This window comes from Rhincodon typus, chromosome 9 (assembly GCF_021869965.1).
Source record: "Rhincodon typus isolate 14 chromosome 9, sRhiTyp1.1, whole genome shotgun sequence".
In the NCBI taxonomy this organism is placed as follows: domain Eukaryota; kingdom Metazoa; phylum Chordata; class Chondrichthyes; order Orectolobiformes; family Rhincodontidae; genus Rhincodon; species Rhincodon typus.
Window position 1 is genome coordinate 76,380,405 of NC_063340.1, and position 19,717 is coordinate 76,400,121.

The 19,717-nt window shown below is 41.8% G+C and overlaps 1 protein-coding gene across 1 annotated transcript in view; it reads left to right on the forward strand.

Annotated features, from left to right (window-relative positions):
- Positions 1-8,874: 8,874 nt before the first annotated feature.
- The window catches only part of ltbp1 (latent transforming growth factor beta binding protein 1), a 294,397-nt gene continuing 283,554 nt past the window's right edge, over positions 8,875-19,717 (forward strand). Inside the window, exons 1-2 of the mRNA XM_048601362.1 lie at positions 8,875-9,576; positions 11,048-11,118. Coding sequence (XP_048457319.1) covers positions 9,191-9,576; positions 11,048-11,118 — 457 coding nt within the window. The 5' untranslated portion in view covers positions 8,875-9,190. The remainder of the gene's footprint in view (positions 9,577-11,047; positions 11,119-19,717) is intronic.

Consider the following 19,717-nt stretch of genomic DNA (forward strand, 5'->3'; position numbering starts at 1 on the left):
CATTAGTGAGCCAGATGGATTTTTCCCCCTAACAGTTGCATGGTCATCATTAGACTCTTAATCCAGGCATTTATTGAATTCAAATTCCACCACCTGCCATGGCAGGATTTGAACCTGGATCCCCAGGATGTTATCTGGGTCTCTGGATCAATAGTCTAGTGATAATACCACTAGGCCATCAACTCCCCATATTTCCCTTCATCGGTTGCTATGGGTGTGGCTTTTAACCAATAAGTCAAAGACTTTAAAAATGTGAACCAATTACCCTGCACCTCCTTAAGTGAAGGAAAGTACCTGGAGATGGGAGATCAAGGAATAGCCAGTTGGACAAGTCAAAATGGCCATGTCCATGAACTCTATGATCAGGGACATTTGAACTCTGTTCCCAGCCTTTCCCTCTGCCCATTAACACCTAGGCTTTTCACTTGTCTGCCTGTAGCTGTCTGCATACGTGTCTAGGGGATAAGTGGGTTAGAGTTTTAACCAGTAGAGTCATATGTTGATAGTTCATAACTGTTTACCTATTGCTAGCATCAGCGTGTTTGTTATGAAGAATAATTCCTGTTAAATACAGGATCTGTGCTTTCTCTCAACCTGGGTCTAAAAGGCAGGTAGATTGGAGAATTTTGTGTTTATAAAATCTTTAACTTCTGTGATGACTCCAGGAATAGTGGGGTTTGATTTCCAGCGTGCTATCCCAGTGATGGTGTCTATAGTTAACATATGGCAAGAAATCAAAGCCCCCAGGGGAAGGGGAAGGGAAGACATTTTGTTGTTGAACTTGGTGAGAAAAGCAGAAAAGGTCTTAAAAAAGCTGTTTACAACCTTCAGAGAGACACCTTCGTCTCATCTAGGTTGCAATTAAACAGTATTCCAGAGGAAAAAGAATGGTGTCACAATGATAAAATATATACTACCTATTTTTAAAAATGTACTCAGCTGATTTAAAAGCCTCAACCACTGGGTTGGAGAGGAACATGGTTAAAAATGTGCTGGATCACATTAAAATGGCTCTCAAAGTCACAAAGTCGAAGCCAAACTCATGAGAGTATACAATGGAATATCTAATGATTGGGATTCACTCGCCCACCAGGATAAAGACTATCCAAAGGAATAATTACCAGGTCATTAAAAAAAAAGTTTTTCAATTCTCCAAGACTGTTCAGAGTTGGTGTCACACACATCTAGAGCAGGCTGGACTTGAGCACACGCCTCACCAGTTCAGGTGTAGGAACACTACCAACACACTACAAGAGGTCATTAAAAAATGGATTTTCCCCCAGCAGCCAGATTTTTCCCCACATTGAAGTTACCTCCTGTGAAGCAGAGATAAAGTTACCACAGGGCTGCTTTCTCATGAGAGAGAGAGATGACTGGTGGTGGTTTAACCTAAGGGTATTGACACCTCAAGTGATGGAGAGGCTGAGAAGCATGGTTGTTCATGATAACCTCAGCTGGCACAGGAATTGAACCCACACTGTTAGTATCCAGTCTGTATTGCAGCCCACTGTCCAGCCAGTAGAGCTGATGAATCCCCCATCCAGCAAGCAGCCATGATTTGGGCAGTTCATTATCACTTCAGAAAAAGAGACACCCAGAAACATGGAACAACATCTCAGAACTTGCAGGAACCTCAAGAATAAAGACCCTCTCTGTCTTTAGAATTGGTGGAGCGTCTTCATCAAAAAAATGATCAGCCCTTAGAGAAAACTGACTGCAAACCAGATTCTTTTAGAAATGGTGACATCTAATGTACAGTTATCTCCAGAAGATCCACCAGTTCAACATATAATTCCTTCATCAAAGAACTGTAAATTTTCTTTTCAATTCCACTATCTTTCACTGGGTACATCATTGTGTTTGCTTGCATGCTACAGCGCGTGTGTATATGTAGCAGAACTTGGAACAGGTCTTCACATTTTAAATAAATTTTATACTTCACTTGAGTGAGTTTCAATAAACAAAATCCTTACTGCTAATTAATTGTGGAGCTTTCTCAGGCAAATTCTTCATATCTTCCACTGTCTAACATGCCAATCATCTGTTGCTATAGTATTGCAATCTTAGCAACTTATGACAGAATCTGGCCAACTTTTAGTATCATTGAATAAAAATTCTGCTGTCTTCTATAGTAGAACCTTACATTCTTCACCATCGAAGACGTATTTTGGACGGGAACACGTCATCGATTGACTAGTTCATGATTTAAAGGGGTGAAAGAATGTTTGATTTGTGATAAGTTATTAAGCCCCGCAAGAATATCTTTTTTCAAGGTTAACCTTTTTGTCTTCTGTAGTTGGAGGGGAAGGCTTTGGTGGGGTTGATCTCTATATTATATTTCTTAATCTTACTAATGTTATGTTTCTCTCAGACTGCTGAATAGGAAACAAGATAAAACTTGACATCTGGTTGCTGAGTTATTCTAACCTTTCTGTCTAAAGTCAAAACTGATTTTTCTTTTTCTATATTTTTCATAGTCACTGCTCCACTGAACTTTCTTGTTTTCTTCTAAACTCCAAATACACCAAATCCTAAATACTCTTCCTTATCTATCTCCGGCTATATTGATTTCAAGACCTATACAGCCTTCAACTTGTTTTTCTAGCTCATTGTTTCCCAGGACTTCAATGCCATGAGTGTCTTATCTTCCCATCTTTTCTGCCCACAGTAATCTTCAAACGTTTCAAGCCACAAGTTTTACATTATATTATAACAGCCATGGCTCAGTGGTGATACCCCTCAGGCATTGTAGCAGCCCATACTCACATTTAGCAAGATCTAGAGAACATTCAGGCTTGGGCTGGTTAGGTGGCAAATAACATTTGTGGTACATAAGTGCCAGGCAATGACAATCTTCGCAACAGAGAATCTTCCTTCAATGTTTTTGGCATTGTCTGACTAATGCAGAATATTTATGGCAACTTTAAGGTAAGTCAAATGATAACTTTATTGGAGCATTTCTTACTGTGACCTTCATTTTGCCACAAGGTTCTGCAAGGCACAGCAAAATCATCTGACACTGCATCATTTCCTGGGCTGATGTACGTAGTTTCTTATAGATGGCTGGTTTGCAATGCAGAGTGTTGCCAATAGCGTGGGAAACTGGCGTAGAGGTGGGGACAGAGTGAACATGATATAACGGAGAGCAGATATTGGCACTTATGCTGGTGGAATGGAAAAGATCATTGACCTTCTTCTTACATTGCTCTGCATTCTTCCAGAAGGCTGAGCCTGTTTTAACCTGGAAAACAAGAAGTTAACCAAATTCCCTCATGATTTCTTGCTCTGAGTCTGATCATTTTTGCACAAGTGCAACATAATGTGACGGGTAAGCTAATGGGACTTATAATGATCAGGAAAATAGTTATATTTTCACTGCAATTTAATGTAGCAACAGATATGACTCACAGAGACCAACAAAACGAAAATTCAATGTTGATGGCACTATACTTTCACCAAATCTGCACAGTGCAGTCATTGAGGGGCCACTGCTGCTGTAGAATTTGTCAACTGACAATTATGGCCTGATTTTAGCAGGAGGGAAACTTTGTTGCTGATGCACTTTGACAGGAATATAGGAGCTGGATGTTACTTAAATGAAGAAAGACTGCAGAAAGGTATGGAACAAATGGAATTGGCAGTCCTTATGCATGAATGACAAAAAGCTAGCAGATAGCTTTTGATAAGGCGCTACACAATAGGCTACTTAATAATATAACAGCCCGTGGCATAGGACATAGTACATTAGCGTGGATAGAGGACTGGCGAACCAATAGAAGCCAGAGAGTTGGGAAAAGGGTGTCATTTTCAGGATGGAAGCCTATAACTACTGGTGTGCCACAGGAATCAGTGCTGGGGCCACAATTATTTACAATATATATAAATGACTTTGATAAGGAAAGCGTATGTACTGTAGCCAAGTTTATGGATGACACAAAGAGTCTGCAGAGGGACATAGGCAGGTTAAGCAAGTGGACAAAACCTTGTCAGATGGAATATAATGCTGGAAGATATGAGGCAATGCACATGGGCAGGAGGAATTTTGAGTCCCTTACCTAATGAAAGATATACTGGCATTGAAAGTAATTGAGAGAAGGTTCACTTAGCCGATACCAGGTATTTAGGCACCTTTTCATGAGAAGTTTGTGTCTGCAGTCCTTGGAATTTGGAAGAATGAGTGGCGATCTTATTGAGCCATGCAAGGTTCTTAAGGAACTTGACTGGTTAGATGCAGAAAGGTTGTTTCCCCTTGTGGGAGAGTCTAGGGCCGGAGGGCATAAACTCAGAATAAGAGATTGTACATTTAAGAGAGAGATGAGGAGGAATTTCTTCTCTCAGTGAATAGTGAATCTGTGAAATTCTTTGCTGCAGAAACTGTCAAGACTGGGTCCATACGTATATTCAAGGCTGAGATAGACAGATTTTTAATCAGGAAGGGAATCAAAGTTTGTGGAGAAAAGGGAGGAAACTGGAGTTGAAGATTAGGGTGGCACAGTGGCTTAATGTTTAGCGCTGCCACCTCACAAGCCAGGGACACAGGTTCAATTCCACTCACAGGTGACCATCTGTGTAGAGTTCACGTATTCTCCCCCTGTCTGTATGGGTCTCCTGCCACAAGCCAAAGATGTGTAGGCTAGGTGGATTAACCATGGGAAATGCAGGGTTACAGGGATGGGGTGGATCTGGGTCGGATGCTCTTCAGAGGGTTGGAGTGGACTTGGTGGGCCAAATGGCCTGCTTTCACACTGTAGGGATTCTATTTTACAATTATCAGATCAGCTGAATGATGGCGCAGACCCGATGGGCTCAATAGCCTACTCCTACATTGTATGGTCTTACATTGCCCCAGTTATCTTTGTACAGATCTCTTCTCCTGTTCATCTGCACAAAGGCAGGAAGCAGCAGGAGCAAGACGATCTCAGATCGAATGGGCAACTTCATGTCTTCAGAACATATTAGGTTGCAGCTAGATTTTATAGCTTTTCAGAAACAGTGAAAGATCACTTTGTTTTGTCGTAGAATTTTAAGACACTCATCTCTGTTTTCAAATCCTTCCATGACTTTGCCCTGCCCCTATCTCAGCAACCTCCTCCAGTCCCATAATCCTCTGAGGTCTCTGTGCTCCTTACATTCTGGCACCTGCCTTGTTTACATTGCTCCCCCATTGACAGCCACGGTTTAAGTTATTGAATTCTCTCCCAAAACTTTTCCTTCTTTTCCTCCTCCCTTAAGATCTTTTTTTTTATTTTCAAAAACTATCTCCTTTTTCAAAGTTTTGTTTTTCTGTCTTCATATCTCCTGCAGTTGCTCTTGCCAATTTCTGCTTGATAATGCTACAGTCAAATGCCTTGGCTGGTTCAGCTATGGTGAAGGCGCCATCAAAATGTAGATTGGTGTTGTTGCCGGCATTGAGAATTGTGACATGCCCCTGAGGTGGAGGGAAACCTGTTGTTTTTGTTGAAAGTTTCAGTTGTCCAGGTACAGTTGTGTTTTATTCTCTGAGTGCAGTTAGGGAGTATGATTTAGGATTAAAATGGCCACTTCAGACAGCACTGCCGTTTTACAACCTAATATCACTTTCTCCAGAATTAAAAGTGACATCAATCACTGTGTATCCATTTCTTGAAAATCACCATATCTTCCTCCCTCCGTACAGTTATTGACTTATAAAAATCCCAGGATCCTTGTCCCACAGGTAAAAAACACACACGACAGAATCCCGTTATTAAGAGTGTAAGAAATGGGAACAGGAGTCATCTGTTAAACCCCTCAAGCTTGCTCCACCATTCAATGGGATCATAACTGACTCGACTGACATTTCTCATGTTCACGTTCCTGCCCTTTCTCCATAACCGTTGATTCCCCTACTGGTGAAGAATCTATCTATGTCAGACTTAAATATACACAATGACTCTGCCCCCACAGCTTTCTGTGGCAAGGAGTTCCAAAGACTCACAACCATCTGAGAGAAAAAATTCCTCCTCATCTCAGTCTTAAATTGGTGCCCCTTTATTCTGAGATGATGCCCTGAGGTCTTATACTCTCCCATGAAGGGAAACTTCCCCTCTGTATTAACCCTGTAAAGCCCCTTAGGAATCCAAAGTACTTCAATGGGATCACCTCTCATTCTTCTAAATTTCAATGAGCAGAGTCCCAAACTATTTAGTCTTTGCTCATAAGACAATCTCTTCATATTGGGGATCATCCCAGTGAACTTTCTCTGAACTGCCTCCAATGAAACTTAGTAAGTTTTGTTAATAAGGGGACCATTTCTAAAAAAAAACTACCACTGTGGGGTTTGGTTCGCTCAATTAGCTGGATGGCTGGCTTGCAATGAGGATAATACCAACATCACAGGTTCAACTCCTTGCACAAGCTGAGTCACCATGAAGGTCCTGCCTTCTCAGCCTCACCTAAGACATGGTGACCCTTAAGTTAAATCACCATCAGTCATCTTTCTCTCTCTGATGAGAGAGCAGCCCTCTGGGACTATGGCTAACTACTCTGACCAGATCTCATAGACTTGTTTGAAGATGGCTTAACTGTGACAGTTCCCTCCTTGTATTAAAGCCACTGGCAACACTCCTTACACAGAATTGATTATAATTGTGTCCTTCATGAATGGCGCCCATTGTCATTAGTTGAGATACTGCCAAATCCAAATTGACTTTTGACAATAGGCTCTACTTTTAACTGATTCATGCTTAGAGTTAAACCCCCAACTTGCAGCTGGACTGGATTCAGTTCAGTGTGTTTTTTGCCCCTGATGGGAGCGACATTGAAATCTTAAAATCATGTTGCACATGGGCTGCATCAGACATCTCTAATAACCAGAAATAATGTTTATTTTGTAAGTATTCACAGCTGTTCAGAATTTAATGGCATTGTGTATGCGAGCGACTGAAATCACCAAGTTGCCAAGAACAAGATGTGATTTGTAAAGTTGCACTCAGCTTCCAGTTTGATATGGAATGTGGATGGAAGTGCAAGGCAAAAGCGAATGCAGTCATGACTAGAACATGTATCGACATATTGTGACTCATCAGAAGACCCTAATTTATAACCACTGCATTTTTCCCCATTATGAAGCTTGGATTAAAATGCATTTTGTTCAATACCAGAAAAAAGCAATTAATAACACAATATCTTAATAATAATTTTAATACAAATTAACCATATTGACAGTTGAGGGACAGTAAAGAATATCAGGAAATGCAAGTGGTTGGGGTCACGTGTCATTCAAAGTTTTTGGCTGATTCTGACTGTGCTGAGATGGCTGTGATGAAATATCTTCAGCTTCAAAGCTTGATGTGTACAGGGAGCTGAGGATTGCACACTCTCCCACGAGAAACTCCAAATGTGCGTGAGTGTATGTGTGCAAATATGCGTATGTCTAAATGTATATGCTTATATGTCCTTGTGTGTATGTATGTATGAGTGCATAGCTATGGGTCTGGATATGTATGTATTTGCATTTGACTATGTCTATGTGTATGTGCAGAACAACGTATGCGTACATTTGTATACGTATGAATGTCTGCATACATGGATGTGTGTGTGTGTGAATGGCTGGATGTCTATGCAAGTGTTTATGTGTTTATGTGTGTGTACAGGCAGTCCCTGGGTTGCAAATGAATTTTGTTCCTGAGTTGGATCCCAAGTCAACTTGTGTGCAAGACAGAACACAATGCAGGACAATATAAAGCAGTCATTCATAAGTACAGGAATATTCATGTGTCAGGATTTAAAATTACACCCTTGCATGGGGTCACATTCTTAAGTATTAGCATTCACAAGTTGGACATTCATAAATCAGGGACTCCTGTATTTGTACATGTGTGTATATGTTTATATATATGTCAATGTGTGTGCTTTTGTATGTGTATAGGTGCATTTGTATGTGCGTGCATATGCTGTTTGTCTGTATATGTATGTGTTTGTCTATATCTGTGAGTGTATGTGTATATGTGTGTTTGCCCATGAATGCATATTTATATGTGTCTGTGGGTATTTATATTTGTCTGCATGTGTTTGTCCATATGTTCATGCATCTGTAAGTTTGTTTCTGTGTGTTTGCATGTGCATTCTTGTGTGGGTGTCTATGTTTGTGCTTGTATGTGCATTTATCTGTATGTATTGTTTGTGTTTGTGTATTATTTGTGTCTATGTATGCGTTTGTATATGTGTCTGCATGTGTTTGTCTATACATGTATGCATTTGTAAACCTGTCTATGCGTGTTTATATATGTATTTGTATGTGTGTGTCTGTGTGCTTTTGTGTATTGTGTCTATTTGTATGTGTACGTGTATATGTTTGTCTCTGTAAGTGTCTTTGTATATGTGTTTATATCTTTGCGTATTGTTTGTGTGTTTGTCTAATGTGCGTGTTTGTGTGTTTATGTGTCTATATTGCGTGTATTACACTAATACACTATATTTGTGTATAATGTACATGTCTATGTGTGTATCTGTCTACGTTTTTGTGTCTGTTTGTGTCTATATCTGTGTCTGTTTGTGTCTCTATGTGCGTGCCTGTATGTATCTATTTGTGCGTCCCTATGTGTATGTCTACATGAATCTCTATGTGTCTCCATGTGTTTATATGTGCGTCTGCGTGTTTGTGTGTCTATGTTTCTATATATGTGTGCCTGTGTATCTCTGTGTTTGTGTGTATGTGTGTCTGTGCGTGTTTCTCCCAATTCTGTGGAAAAAGGCAGTTCTAACTCCAGATCCTCTTTGAGCCTGACGTCATGTCTGCTTGAGATTGGATGGTAGGACTGTGACTCGAACATCCCTCCCCTTCCCCCCCAAAAAAAAACTTTTTAAAGACTTTCAATCTGTTCAAACTAAGATATTTTACAACCATCGCGATACCATCTAACATCTGCTCCAGAGTGTGTGTGTATGTGTGTGTGTGAGTGAATGTGTTTCTCTCTTATTTATTTGTGCTGTTTCCCTTTCAGCTATATTTTTCTTAATTTGTAAAATTATCTGTTGCTGGAGCCATCTGGCAACCAGCGATTTTGTTTTGTTCTATATATAAAGATAATATATATTTATATATATAACAAGCCGCCTTTAGAAATCCACCGAGAGAAGGGGGCCAGTTCACTCTGTTAAAAGGCACTGCAGAGGAATACGTTTTGACTGGAGCGGAGTCCTCTTTCTTAAGGAACAAGCTTTTATCAACATGGAGTGGGTGAGGTACAGCGTTTTGCTGTGGCTGCTCTCGGTCTTTCAGCCGCACCAAGTCTGTCCTGAGAAGAGGAATCTCAGGAGGATCACTTACGTGCTTCACTCGGGCAAGCGTCACCCGGCGAGCGGCCGGGCTAGTGTGTCTGCTTTCGGCACCAGGCACGGCGCTTCCTCCTCTTACACAGCCAGGGCGCAGGGCTCGGCTCCAGTACTGGAGGTGAAAACCACTTACAGGAGGAGCTCGCCTCAGGTCAGGACCCGGCGGATGGGCAAGGCGAGCCCGCAAGTCCAGCAGCAGATCGCTCAGTTCCATCCACACCAGTACTACCAGCAACAGTCCATTAGACACCCTGTGCACTACCAAAAACAACAGCTTAACGGGTAAGGAGATCTCCCTTGAACTTTGCGCCAGATCATTGCTGGCTGTATCCCTCCCCATGACCTTCTAGCCCATTTCTGGATATCACTTAAGAGTCTCACCCACATAACATCACCAAAGAAATATTTCTATTTGACACCTCCTAATATTTCAGTTTATTCCCCTTCAAGATAAATAGGATGAGTTTATACCCTTTATAATATCAAGCACTTCCAATATCATTTTATTTTGTTTATCTGTACAATATAACTAATGATTGTCTTTATTATTTACAATATGCTAGGTAGCAAGAAGGTACCTGCCATGAAACTTTAAAACAGAAACAAAATTCACTTAAGGACAGCGGTGTGCTGTAATGCAGGGAAGATCCTGACAGCAGTGAAGTTGCAAAAACTCCTGAATTACTTTCTTCCTGTTTAAAAAAAAGTGATTCCAGCTTGAATCCATGCCCGCAGCTCTCTGCACACAGCAGGGGACTCAGGTGACTATGGTGCTGTCTGCCATGCGTAGGAAACGTTTTCTCATGGGTACCAAACCATCGCTAATGTTTGCACATAAACCCTGAGAACACGATCTCTTTGAAAAAGAGAGAGGAGGCACCTTCATTCCAAGAAGGGGCCCATTGTTATTCTGGGCAATATTTCCTTTGTGGCTGGGTAGAAGCTTTTGACAGGTTGTATTTTACTGCTAAGAATCTTGACCCTAGGAATTTATTTTATTCCATCACAGGATGTCAGCTGTGCCAGCAGTCACTGACCATTCTTGACTGCCCTTCAAGAAGGTGGTGGTGATCTGCCTTGTTGAACTGCCGTAGTTCTTGTGATGTAGGTGCACCTACTAGTGCTGCTAGTGAGTCAAACTTCCAAGATTTGATACAGGTTTTGATACAATGAAGAATATAATTCCATGTTAGACTGATCTGTGGCTTGAGGGGGAATTTGCGGGTGTTCCCATGTTCCGCTGTCCTTGTTCTTCGAGGGAGGGGGAGGCTACGAGTTTGGAAGGTGCTGTCAAAGGAGGCTTGGCGAGTTGTTTACGAGAGAGAAATCTTGAGCTTGGGTTTTATATCACTGAGAAGCTGGGACTGAAGTTATTGTTTGCCAAGCTTGGGTCAACTCTCGTTCCAACTGATCAACTGTAGCTAAGCAGAGTCAGCACTGAACTCCTGTTTCACTGGTGATAAATGGCTTCCCCCACTCCCTTAAAACACAGAAACAGTTTCCTGTCAATATTTTAATAGAATCTTAGCAAACTTTGGAACAAATGTTCATGAGTGTGTTTGTTTTAAAACTGGAAACTGTTTTTCATTTTCTTCTTTCGCTAACTTTGACAGTTGAGTGCAGGTATTGAACAGATGAGCAGACAGTTTTTTTTTACAGGATAGCTTGATGGATAGTTTACAGTCGGATAAATATTTTATTGGTCTACATCTTTCTCTTCTCTCCAGTAAATGTGTCATTTTATGATTTGCAGAGTTAATGTTTGTGGCGGTCAGTGCTGTCATGGATGGGCCCAAGCTCCTGGCTCTCAAAGATGCACCAAGCGTAAGTGATCCGTATTGCATGACAAAACGTCCTTCTCGTGCTGGCAAGTTGAGCTTTGTTCGGAGATCTTAAATCTGGAGAATCACCAGACGATAGTGATATCGGCACCAAATCACCCCGTGAGCTGTCGTGACAGGCCATGTCACCCTGCTGTTGGTTTCCACCAGTCAATTATCCCCTGTCATTCCCTTCCCTGCCTCAGCTGATGGAACCCCAAACCATTGCTGAAAATTTCATTGCTTTCGCTAGACCTGACTATTTCAATACACTGCTGGCCAGCTACCCATTGTTCCTCCTTCCGATATTTAACCTCATCCCACAGGATGTGAGCTTCACTGCCTGGGTTAGTGTTTATTGCATGTCCCTTTCTGAAGATCGTGGTGAGCTGCCCTCTTGAACTGCTGCAGTCCTTGAGGAATAGGGATGTTCACAGCACTGGTAGGGAAGGAGTTCCAGGATTTTGACCCATCAACAGTTAAGGAATGGCAATGTAGTCCCAGTCAGGAAGGTGCGTAGCTTGGAGGGGCACTTGCAGAAGTGGTATTCCCTTATACCTGCGGCTGTGGTCTTTCTGGTTGGTAGAGGTTGTGAGTTTGGAAGGTACTGTCCAAAGGGACTTTGTGAGTTGCTGCAGTGCATCTTGTTGGTGATATGCACGTTATTGCCACTGTGTATCAGTGCTGGAGGGAGTGAATGCTAAAGATAATGGATGGGTTGCCAAACCAACAGGCAGCTTTGTCTCTTCTTCAGCATTGCTTGTCCAGGTAAGTGGAGATATTTCAAAACACTATTGACTTGTTTCTTGTAGATGGTAGCCATGCATTAGGGAGTGAAGCTTTGCATTAATCTCAGAGTTCCTAGCTTCTACTTTGTGGCCACAGCATAGTTTTAGCCAATATCTACCCACGTCTTAATTTATATCAAATTCCATTCACCCATCATCTTTGTGTTTGCTAACTCACTTTGACTTCCACTTAGATTTGAAATCCTCATTCAAGACTTCAAATATCTCAATGGCCTTACCCCTCCTTATCTGTGTAACCCTCTGACATACCTAGGCTTCTCTAATTCTGGCCACTTGAGCACTCCCAACTTTCATTGATGCTGGTGCAGAAGGTGCCTGGGGCTTACATTCTGGAATTCCCTTCCTAAACCTCTTTGCCTCCCTAGCTTGCCTTCCTCCTTTAAGACACTTCTTTGAAACCTCCCTCCTTGACCATGTCTTTGCTCTTGTGACAGGATATCATCTGCATCAAATGTTGTTTGGTAAAAGTGTGATGAAGTGGCTTTGGAGGTTTACAATCCTAAATTGTCATGTAAATGCAACTTGTAGTAATGGCAACAGACCCAGACTCCCTAGGTGGTACATAATTGAGGCGATGTTGGGGTAAAGCCACCATACTTGAATGGTGGAGGAGGGTTGCAGGGTGCGGTCAGGGGAGGGTGGTCAGCAGCAGGGCAGGGAATGAATCTCACAAAAGGACCCCCCATCATCCCAATGCAAGGTCCTTCGCTCCGGAACTGAGTCTCTTTAAACAACATACCCTCCTCCAGGGAGCCTCATGCTCCCCACAATGGGCTTCTTGTCGTGTTGCCTGCATTGAAAACTCCTGTCCACTCCTGGACTAATTCCAGCAGTAGTGGGGTGAGACCCTTAAAGGGGGCATTAATTGCCCCCTTAATGGTGTCTGTTGGTGGCAGGGTGGGAAGGCTTCCAGAGGACTTCCTGTCATGTAACTTAGCAGTGCGGAAATGGGAATGTGACAAAGTTCTCACCTGATTAAGTGCCCCACCCAGGCCAACATACTGACCACAGAAGGGGGCATTAACCCGCCCTTTGTCACCATCTGAACAAAAGTAACAGCCTCAGGCTCCAAAGTGCCCCTCCTTACATTCTTCTGCCACACTTGGCCCCTGTATCAGTGTTGCTGTACTCGAGCCCAGACGCTGCCAGTTGCTTTGTGAAATGCCAAAGGGCATGACTTTCAGGTTCCAGAAGGAGAAGGGAGGTCACGTTCACTCAGCAAGACGCTGGCTGATCAAAAGTGATAGGAACCTGCGTGTGGAATTAATTCACCATGCAAATGCAACGGTGTAAAACTAATATTGAAAACTGAAACCTAATGGGTTGGAGAGGGGAAGCTGGGACGTTGCCTCTGTCTATGAATCGTGTGTTTCTTGGAAAAGAGGCCTGCTTCCAGGTGGGGAGCAGTTGAAACTGCAGCTGCAATGGGCTGTCTCCTTCCCACACGTGAAATAGCAGGCGCTGCACCTCCCGTTTATCAATGGAATGACAAGTGAACAAAAAGCATTGAGAAGGGTTGCTGCATGCGGTCTGTGAGCTTGTCAATGACACCCTCTCCCCAACCCCCCCCCCAACCCCAACCCCAACCCCACCACCATCATATCCCGAACTCAAGAGTGCAGCAGTGAAAGTTTTCTGAATCTTTAAACTGGTGTGATGGAAATCACATTCACACATCCATTCTCCTATTCTGTAATCCTGTGGAGATCACTGGGTGCTGCTTTCATTCTAATGTTTCTTTTCCATTGAACGCCCACATTTGTCATGTTGGACATTACATGGGGGGATGATTTTAATCTAAGCTGTTGGCAGAATGATGACATTGGATGCAATGCTGGTTCTACAGTCCCCACACTCTCTGGTTGAGGTCTCAGGAATAATTATCGGGTCAATTGTAACATTGGTGTGACTCCCTAAAACTCCCAGCCCTTTACATGTAGTTACCCAGTAACAATCTACAGGTTTTGTGAACTAAGGGTTCCGATCCTGATGATTCTACTGTGTACAATGGCTCACAAAGCCTTCACTAATGGGGCAAATTGGTTTGATTCATTCCTGAGGTGAGAGGGCATCTCCGGGTCGGTCCCAATGACGTTTCCACCTGTCAGCACTGACAGATGAAACATTGTGGGGAGGGTGAGCCCACTGTACCTCAAAGTGCACTCCCAGTGAATGAGACTCCCTGGCAGGAGCTGACCTGTGTAAAATTAACCTGTTATTATAGTCACAGTTCAAATTGTTATCAATAATGAATATTGTGTTTAAGATGAGGGCTGAACTAAGGGAATTAGAAGATGTAGCAGTAAAATAACAACGTACTTAACTAGTAAATGATATTATTGTATGTGTGGCTTCTTTAGATGCTCAAATGACATGAAAGAGGTTAAATAAATGCATGTTCCTCTGTCTCTGACTTTGTCCCTCTCTATATGTCTCCATGTTTCAATATATTTCTCTCTTTTGGTCAATCTCTGCTTCTCTGTCTCTTTTTGTTCGTATGTCTCTCTCACAGGCTATGTTAATCTCTCTCTGTCCCCCTCTGACTCCAATTCTTTGTTTCTTGTCTGTTTCATTCTCTGTGTCTGTGTGCACGTCTCTTTCTTTGTCACTATGTCTGACAATGTCTCTGTCAATCTTTGACTCAACTCTTTGTTTACAATATCAATAATTTTCCCAGCAAAAACAGTGGTTTCAAATTAAAATATGCCCAACATAAAGGCTTAGCTAACAGATAGAACGATTCCTACAGGTTAAATTCCTCAAACTAAGATCACCATAAATTGCTTAGATGGCAACAAAATTCCTTTAATCTATTGTGCTGGAGCAGTGAAGGTAAAAAGATTCCTTATTGACTCCCTTGCTTAGTAATGTCTGCTGGGTCCAAAGTTCACTATTATTGTGCCATTTTATTGCAGAAAATTGGTGCAATGCTGAAAGATTTAAGAGTGTGTTTGCCTCACATCTAATTTGCACAGGCCACCTCAATAAGCTTGTGGCCTCATTTCAGTGCTGAAATGAGGGTCCTGCCCCTATTTCCTGGAAATTCATTTAAACTAGTCAGAGCTTGCACTGCTCAAGCTGCAACTAGTCTTTCATGTTGTACAATGGTCTAAGTACTGATCATTAAAGAGACTGCTGGATGGAGGGTACGTTTTTTTGACTTACTGTGGAGCCAGGAGTGCCCTTCCTGTCTTCATGCTACTGGCCTTTGCTGACTCTGCTGAAGACTGCAAATTTTGTGGCCTTAACACTCCCAACTCCCAAATAAGTTTGTGGGCTGACCCTGACAAATTTCCCAGGCGCAGGTCATTAAACACTGTAAGGAGCCCGGTGTCTCGTGCAGCTCCCTGGATTTAATCCAGTGGGGCCTGAGTTTGCATTTAGGCCCACACTTGAGCCTCCATCTTCTGCCCTGTGAGATGGGGCTGCTGTATTTTTAAGCCACCTTTATCAGGTACTTTTCAAGTTTTATCAACACCGAATGTGGTTGAGCCCTCACCTTGTGTGACTGAGAGCACTGCAAGTGACATTAGTTCCAGGTGTTAGCAGTCTTTTTTTATACCCTGCCCAGTTTTAATTGCGAAACGAGCTGCCAATTTACTGTCACCTATTTTGTGCAGACCAACTTCACCTTCACCTCCCCACCCTGTGGGGTAGATCATACATTTGTGTGCATACTGTTGCCATGACAAGTCTTTGAATGTAATAGGTGTTTCTTTCTAATTAATAAATCATGTTTTTATTCTCAAATAACAACTGGGTAACTTTACAGGATAAAAATCAAAAGATTTAATTGTTAGCCAGCTGTACATTTTCAAAACGCTGTTGTGCTCATGGCTGAACTTCAAGGGAATACACAACCTTTAAGCCCTGGACAATTGTTTTATAAATAGCAGATAGCTAAATGATAGAAAACAGGAGCGTGAATTAAGTTACCACTAGGTGGCGTTCTTAGTGAGTAATTCAGGAACTCGAAGAAATAATGACGACTCTTCTGATGAGGTGGTGACTTTGTGATGATATGCCAGTCACAGAGGAAAGAAGTGAACATTTTTTACAAAGCAATAAATTTGCTTAATGTAAAGAGGTTTAATTTACTATGTCCGAGTGACCTGAAGGTAAAATGAATACAGGTAAAGAATGCAATATTCCATAAGTCAGGCTTGAAAAGCTGCAGACAATACCTCTATTTGTCTTTCAGAATATCAGTGTGCATGTGGCCAAGACTAATAACAATTGTGATATCCCAAACTCCCTTAGACATTCAATAATAAATGAGCAGCCCTTTGGATTTGAAGCTTGTTATTTACAATGCACTCATTTCTTACGCCGCAGTTTTCACGAGGATCTGGTGTCGGGTGTGAGCCAGATGTTGTATCTAAAATACTACCCATTTTATTGATGTCAAATTAAACCTGTGCAGCGATAATGCCAGCTGTGTTTCAATTGGTACCATTCCTGCCTTTAAGGCAGAGGGTTGTGTGTTGAAATCCCACTCCAGCCCTTGCAACACAGCAATCAAGGCTGAAATTTCAATGGAGTGCTGCAGGACTGGAAATGCCCACCTTTCAGATGAGATGTGAAACTGAGATCCATTCAAGTGGGTGCTGTTCTGAAGAAGAACAGGTCAGTTATCACCAGTGGACCGGTCTAACATCTATCCCTCAGCCAACATCATAAAAAGCTGGCTATTTCACTTACGGTCAGGGATCTAAACCTGCACACTGAGATTAGGGTGATGTCATTCATAAAACATGCAGTTACATTATCCCAGTGAAATATAAATCTGAAACCCCACCTACTGTGTACTGTCTGACTCATTGCTTCAGCCAATGTAAATGGCTTTGAAAGGTTAATATCCAAATAAGGTTGAAAAGTACACTATAATGAAGATATTTAGAGGGGAAAGCTTGAAATGATACACATGTAGGAGTAACTGATTCCACTAAAGACAGATGGATTTTGTATTTCAATTTCTCATTCAAAAAAAAGGCTGGGTTTCAAGTGAAGGGGCTGGATCATACACTAATGCTTGATTTGTCCATTGGCATCTCCCGTCTGGAAGATTTTTGTTTCAAAAAGTGCTTTTGCACCATTGTCCTTCTTCCATTAGCATTATGTAGGCCTGTTGTCCATTCTGGGCAGACAATCTAAAAAATTGGAGATTGGCGTAATTTTGGTTAAAAATGCAGTTAACCAAATTGCTGGCACTTGTCAAAAATTGCCATTTGAACCCTTGCCTTTGAAACACAAAACAAATTGCCTTAGGTAGAGGTGGACAACTGATGGTAATAAACAGAGAAAATTACTGTGAGAATTAAAATTCCAAAGTTCACTTATTACAGTGTCTCCCCAGCACATGTTTTGGTGACATTGCTTTTCAACTTGGCAAAGCAAGAAAGTACCTTCTCTGAATTAATTAGTGAATGAAATTTGATCGCATGGCTGTGGAGCTGTTTAGTTTCTATTATCTTAGGATCAAGTTAAGTCTAGGGAGTACTTTCGCTTTAGCACATTTCTGATTTCCCTCTCCTTTTCCTTTATGTCTGACAAAGGATGGTATATTGTTACCCATCGCAAAATACTGCCTGTGGAGTAAGCTACCATGGGTGTCTATTCATGTCTGTGCTCCCTGTGTTCTGTAATGTACAACAGCACCTTGTGTTTATATAGCGCCTTTAACATTCTGAAATGTCTCGAAGCACCTCCCAGGAACATTATAAAGCATGACGTCAAGCCACATGGGATATTGGGTCAGATAACCAAAGATTGTTCAAAGATTCTTGTTTTAAGGAGTGTCTTAAAGGAGGGAAGTGAGGTAAAGTAGCAGAAAGATTTGGAGGAGCGAGTTCCAGAAGGTGAGGCCTATGCTGCTGAAGACATGACCACTAAAGGTGAAGCAATTCCATTTGGAAATGCACAAAATGCCAGAATTAGAGGAGTTCAGATATCTCAGAGGTTTTGAGAGAGGAGGGGATTGCAGAGTTAAGGAGAGACAAGGCCATGAAGGGATGTGGAAACATGATTGGAATTGGAAAGTCAAGGCATTGCTTGACCAGGAATCAGTGTAGGCCCATTAAGGGGTGGTAGGAGAATGGGACTGGCTGTGAGTTTGGATAAGGGCAGTAGAGTTTTAGAAGACTTGAAGTTTACAGAGAGTAGAATATGGGAAACAAACCAGGAGTACATTGGAATGGCCAATTGTAGAGATAACAGAGGTATGCTTGAGGATTTCAACAGCAGGTGAGCTGGGATGGGGGTGGAGATTGGGTTGTGTTATGGAGGTGGGAGTAGACAGTCACAGTGATAATTATGGATCTGAGTTTGGGAGCTCAACTTGGAATCAAATGTGACATCATCGTTGTGAAGAGACTGGCCAAATCTTTGGTTGTTGCCTGGGACACAGAAGGAATTGGTTAGCTAAGGAGCAGGGACAATGACTTCAGTCTTTCCAGTTTTTAAATGGAGAAGATTTGTATATGATCCAGAGGATTTCCAGTCAGTTCAGTTGAAGCTGCCCCTTCGGATCAGCCTGAGAGCTGCTTATTCTCCTGTGAAAAGGAAAAGACTCAACGATCACAGATTTATAATAATTGACAAATTAATTAATAGGGAGATGAGAATGTGTTTTACTCAGTGAGTTACAACAATTAGAAGTAGATTCAGTCATAGCATTCAAAAGGGAATTGGATGAATGCTTAAAGGGGAAACATTTACACTGCCATGATGAAAATTCAAGGGAGTAGGACTCCAAAACAGCTAGTATAGGCATGGTAGGCTGAGTGGCCTCCTTCTGTGCAGTACCATTCTATATTCCTATGATTTGTGTTAGGTATTCAGGTTAAATGTGAGCCAGTGCAATGGGCTGTTTAAGACAAGTAATTGTCGCCATTATTGTAGTTGGCAACCATATTGAACAGAAAATAATTGACTAACAGCATCTCATCACATGCCTTTGACCATCCTAAAATCCGGTGATTGTCTTGGAGGGAATTATTGTAGTTATGAAGTGTATGTATTGACCCTTGAATCTATTTGCTAAGCTTAATGGCAAATCTGTTTTGTTGGACAAGGCACAAAACAGTTGATTGTACTCCAGTAGATGTGAGAGTCAGTGAAGACACTGGTTCATGTTTATTAAGTATTTTCTATTCAGATTGAGGGTAAAATGAGGGTCACATTTTGTGATGAGTGCCTTGTTCTTAATGCGGTGAATAGAATAGCTCGTATGATGGCTTAGTGGGTTGCTGGGATGACATGTTGGGTCATAGACAGTAGAACACCAATTTGTCTGGTGTTACCTCACAGAGCAAGCTTCCACACAAAGTTGTGGGGTGGAGCGGGTGGCTACGCTGGAATTGGAAGAGAACAGTTGCCTGTGTAGTGCAAAAACCTGTCTATATTAAGAGGAGCAAAAGATTAGGAGTCAACCCAGTGGTCTTTATACAGATTGCTTCCAAAGCAGTATTAAGAATGCGTTGCAAGCAGCCCTCTGATTTCTGTATTAGGGATGTTGTGGGGAGGCAAGAGATAGCAGAAGATGAAGTAAGGACAGGCTGAGGAATTAACAGGTAAGCAGAAGAATTTAGCATCGTAAATGATTATCTAGTGAGACTTCTTCACTTTACTTTCAAGATGTAACCTGTTTTGAAGCCTCGCATCAATTTAAAAGAATTTGGGATTTGTCTCACTCTTTTTTTGATCATAAGATCTTTGCCCCTGATGTTGATAGTTTGCCATTAGCTAAGTCTTTCTTTGTTATGAAAACTGTTTTGTATTTGATCAGATCTCTTC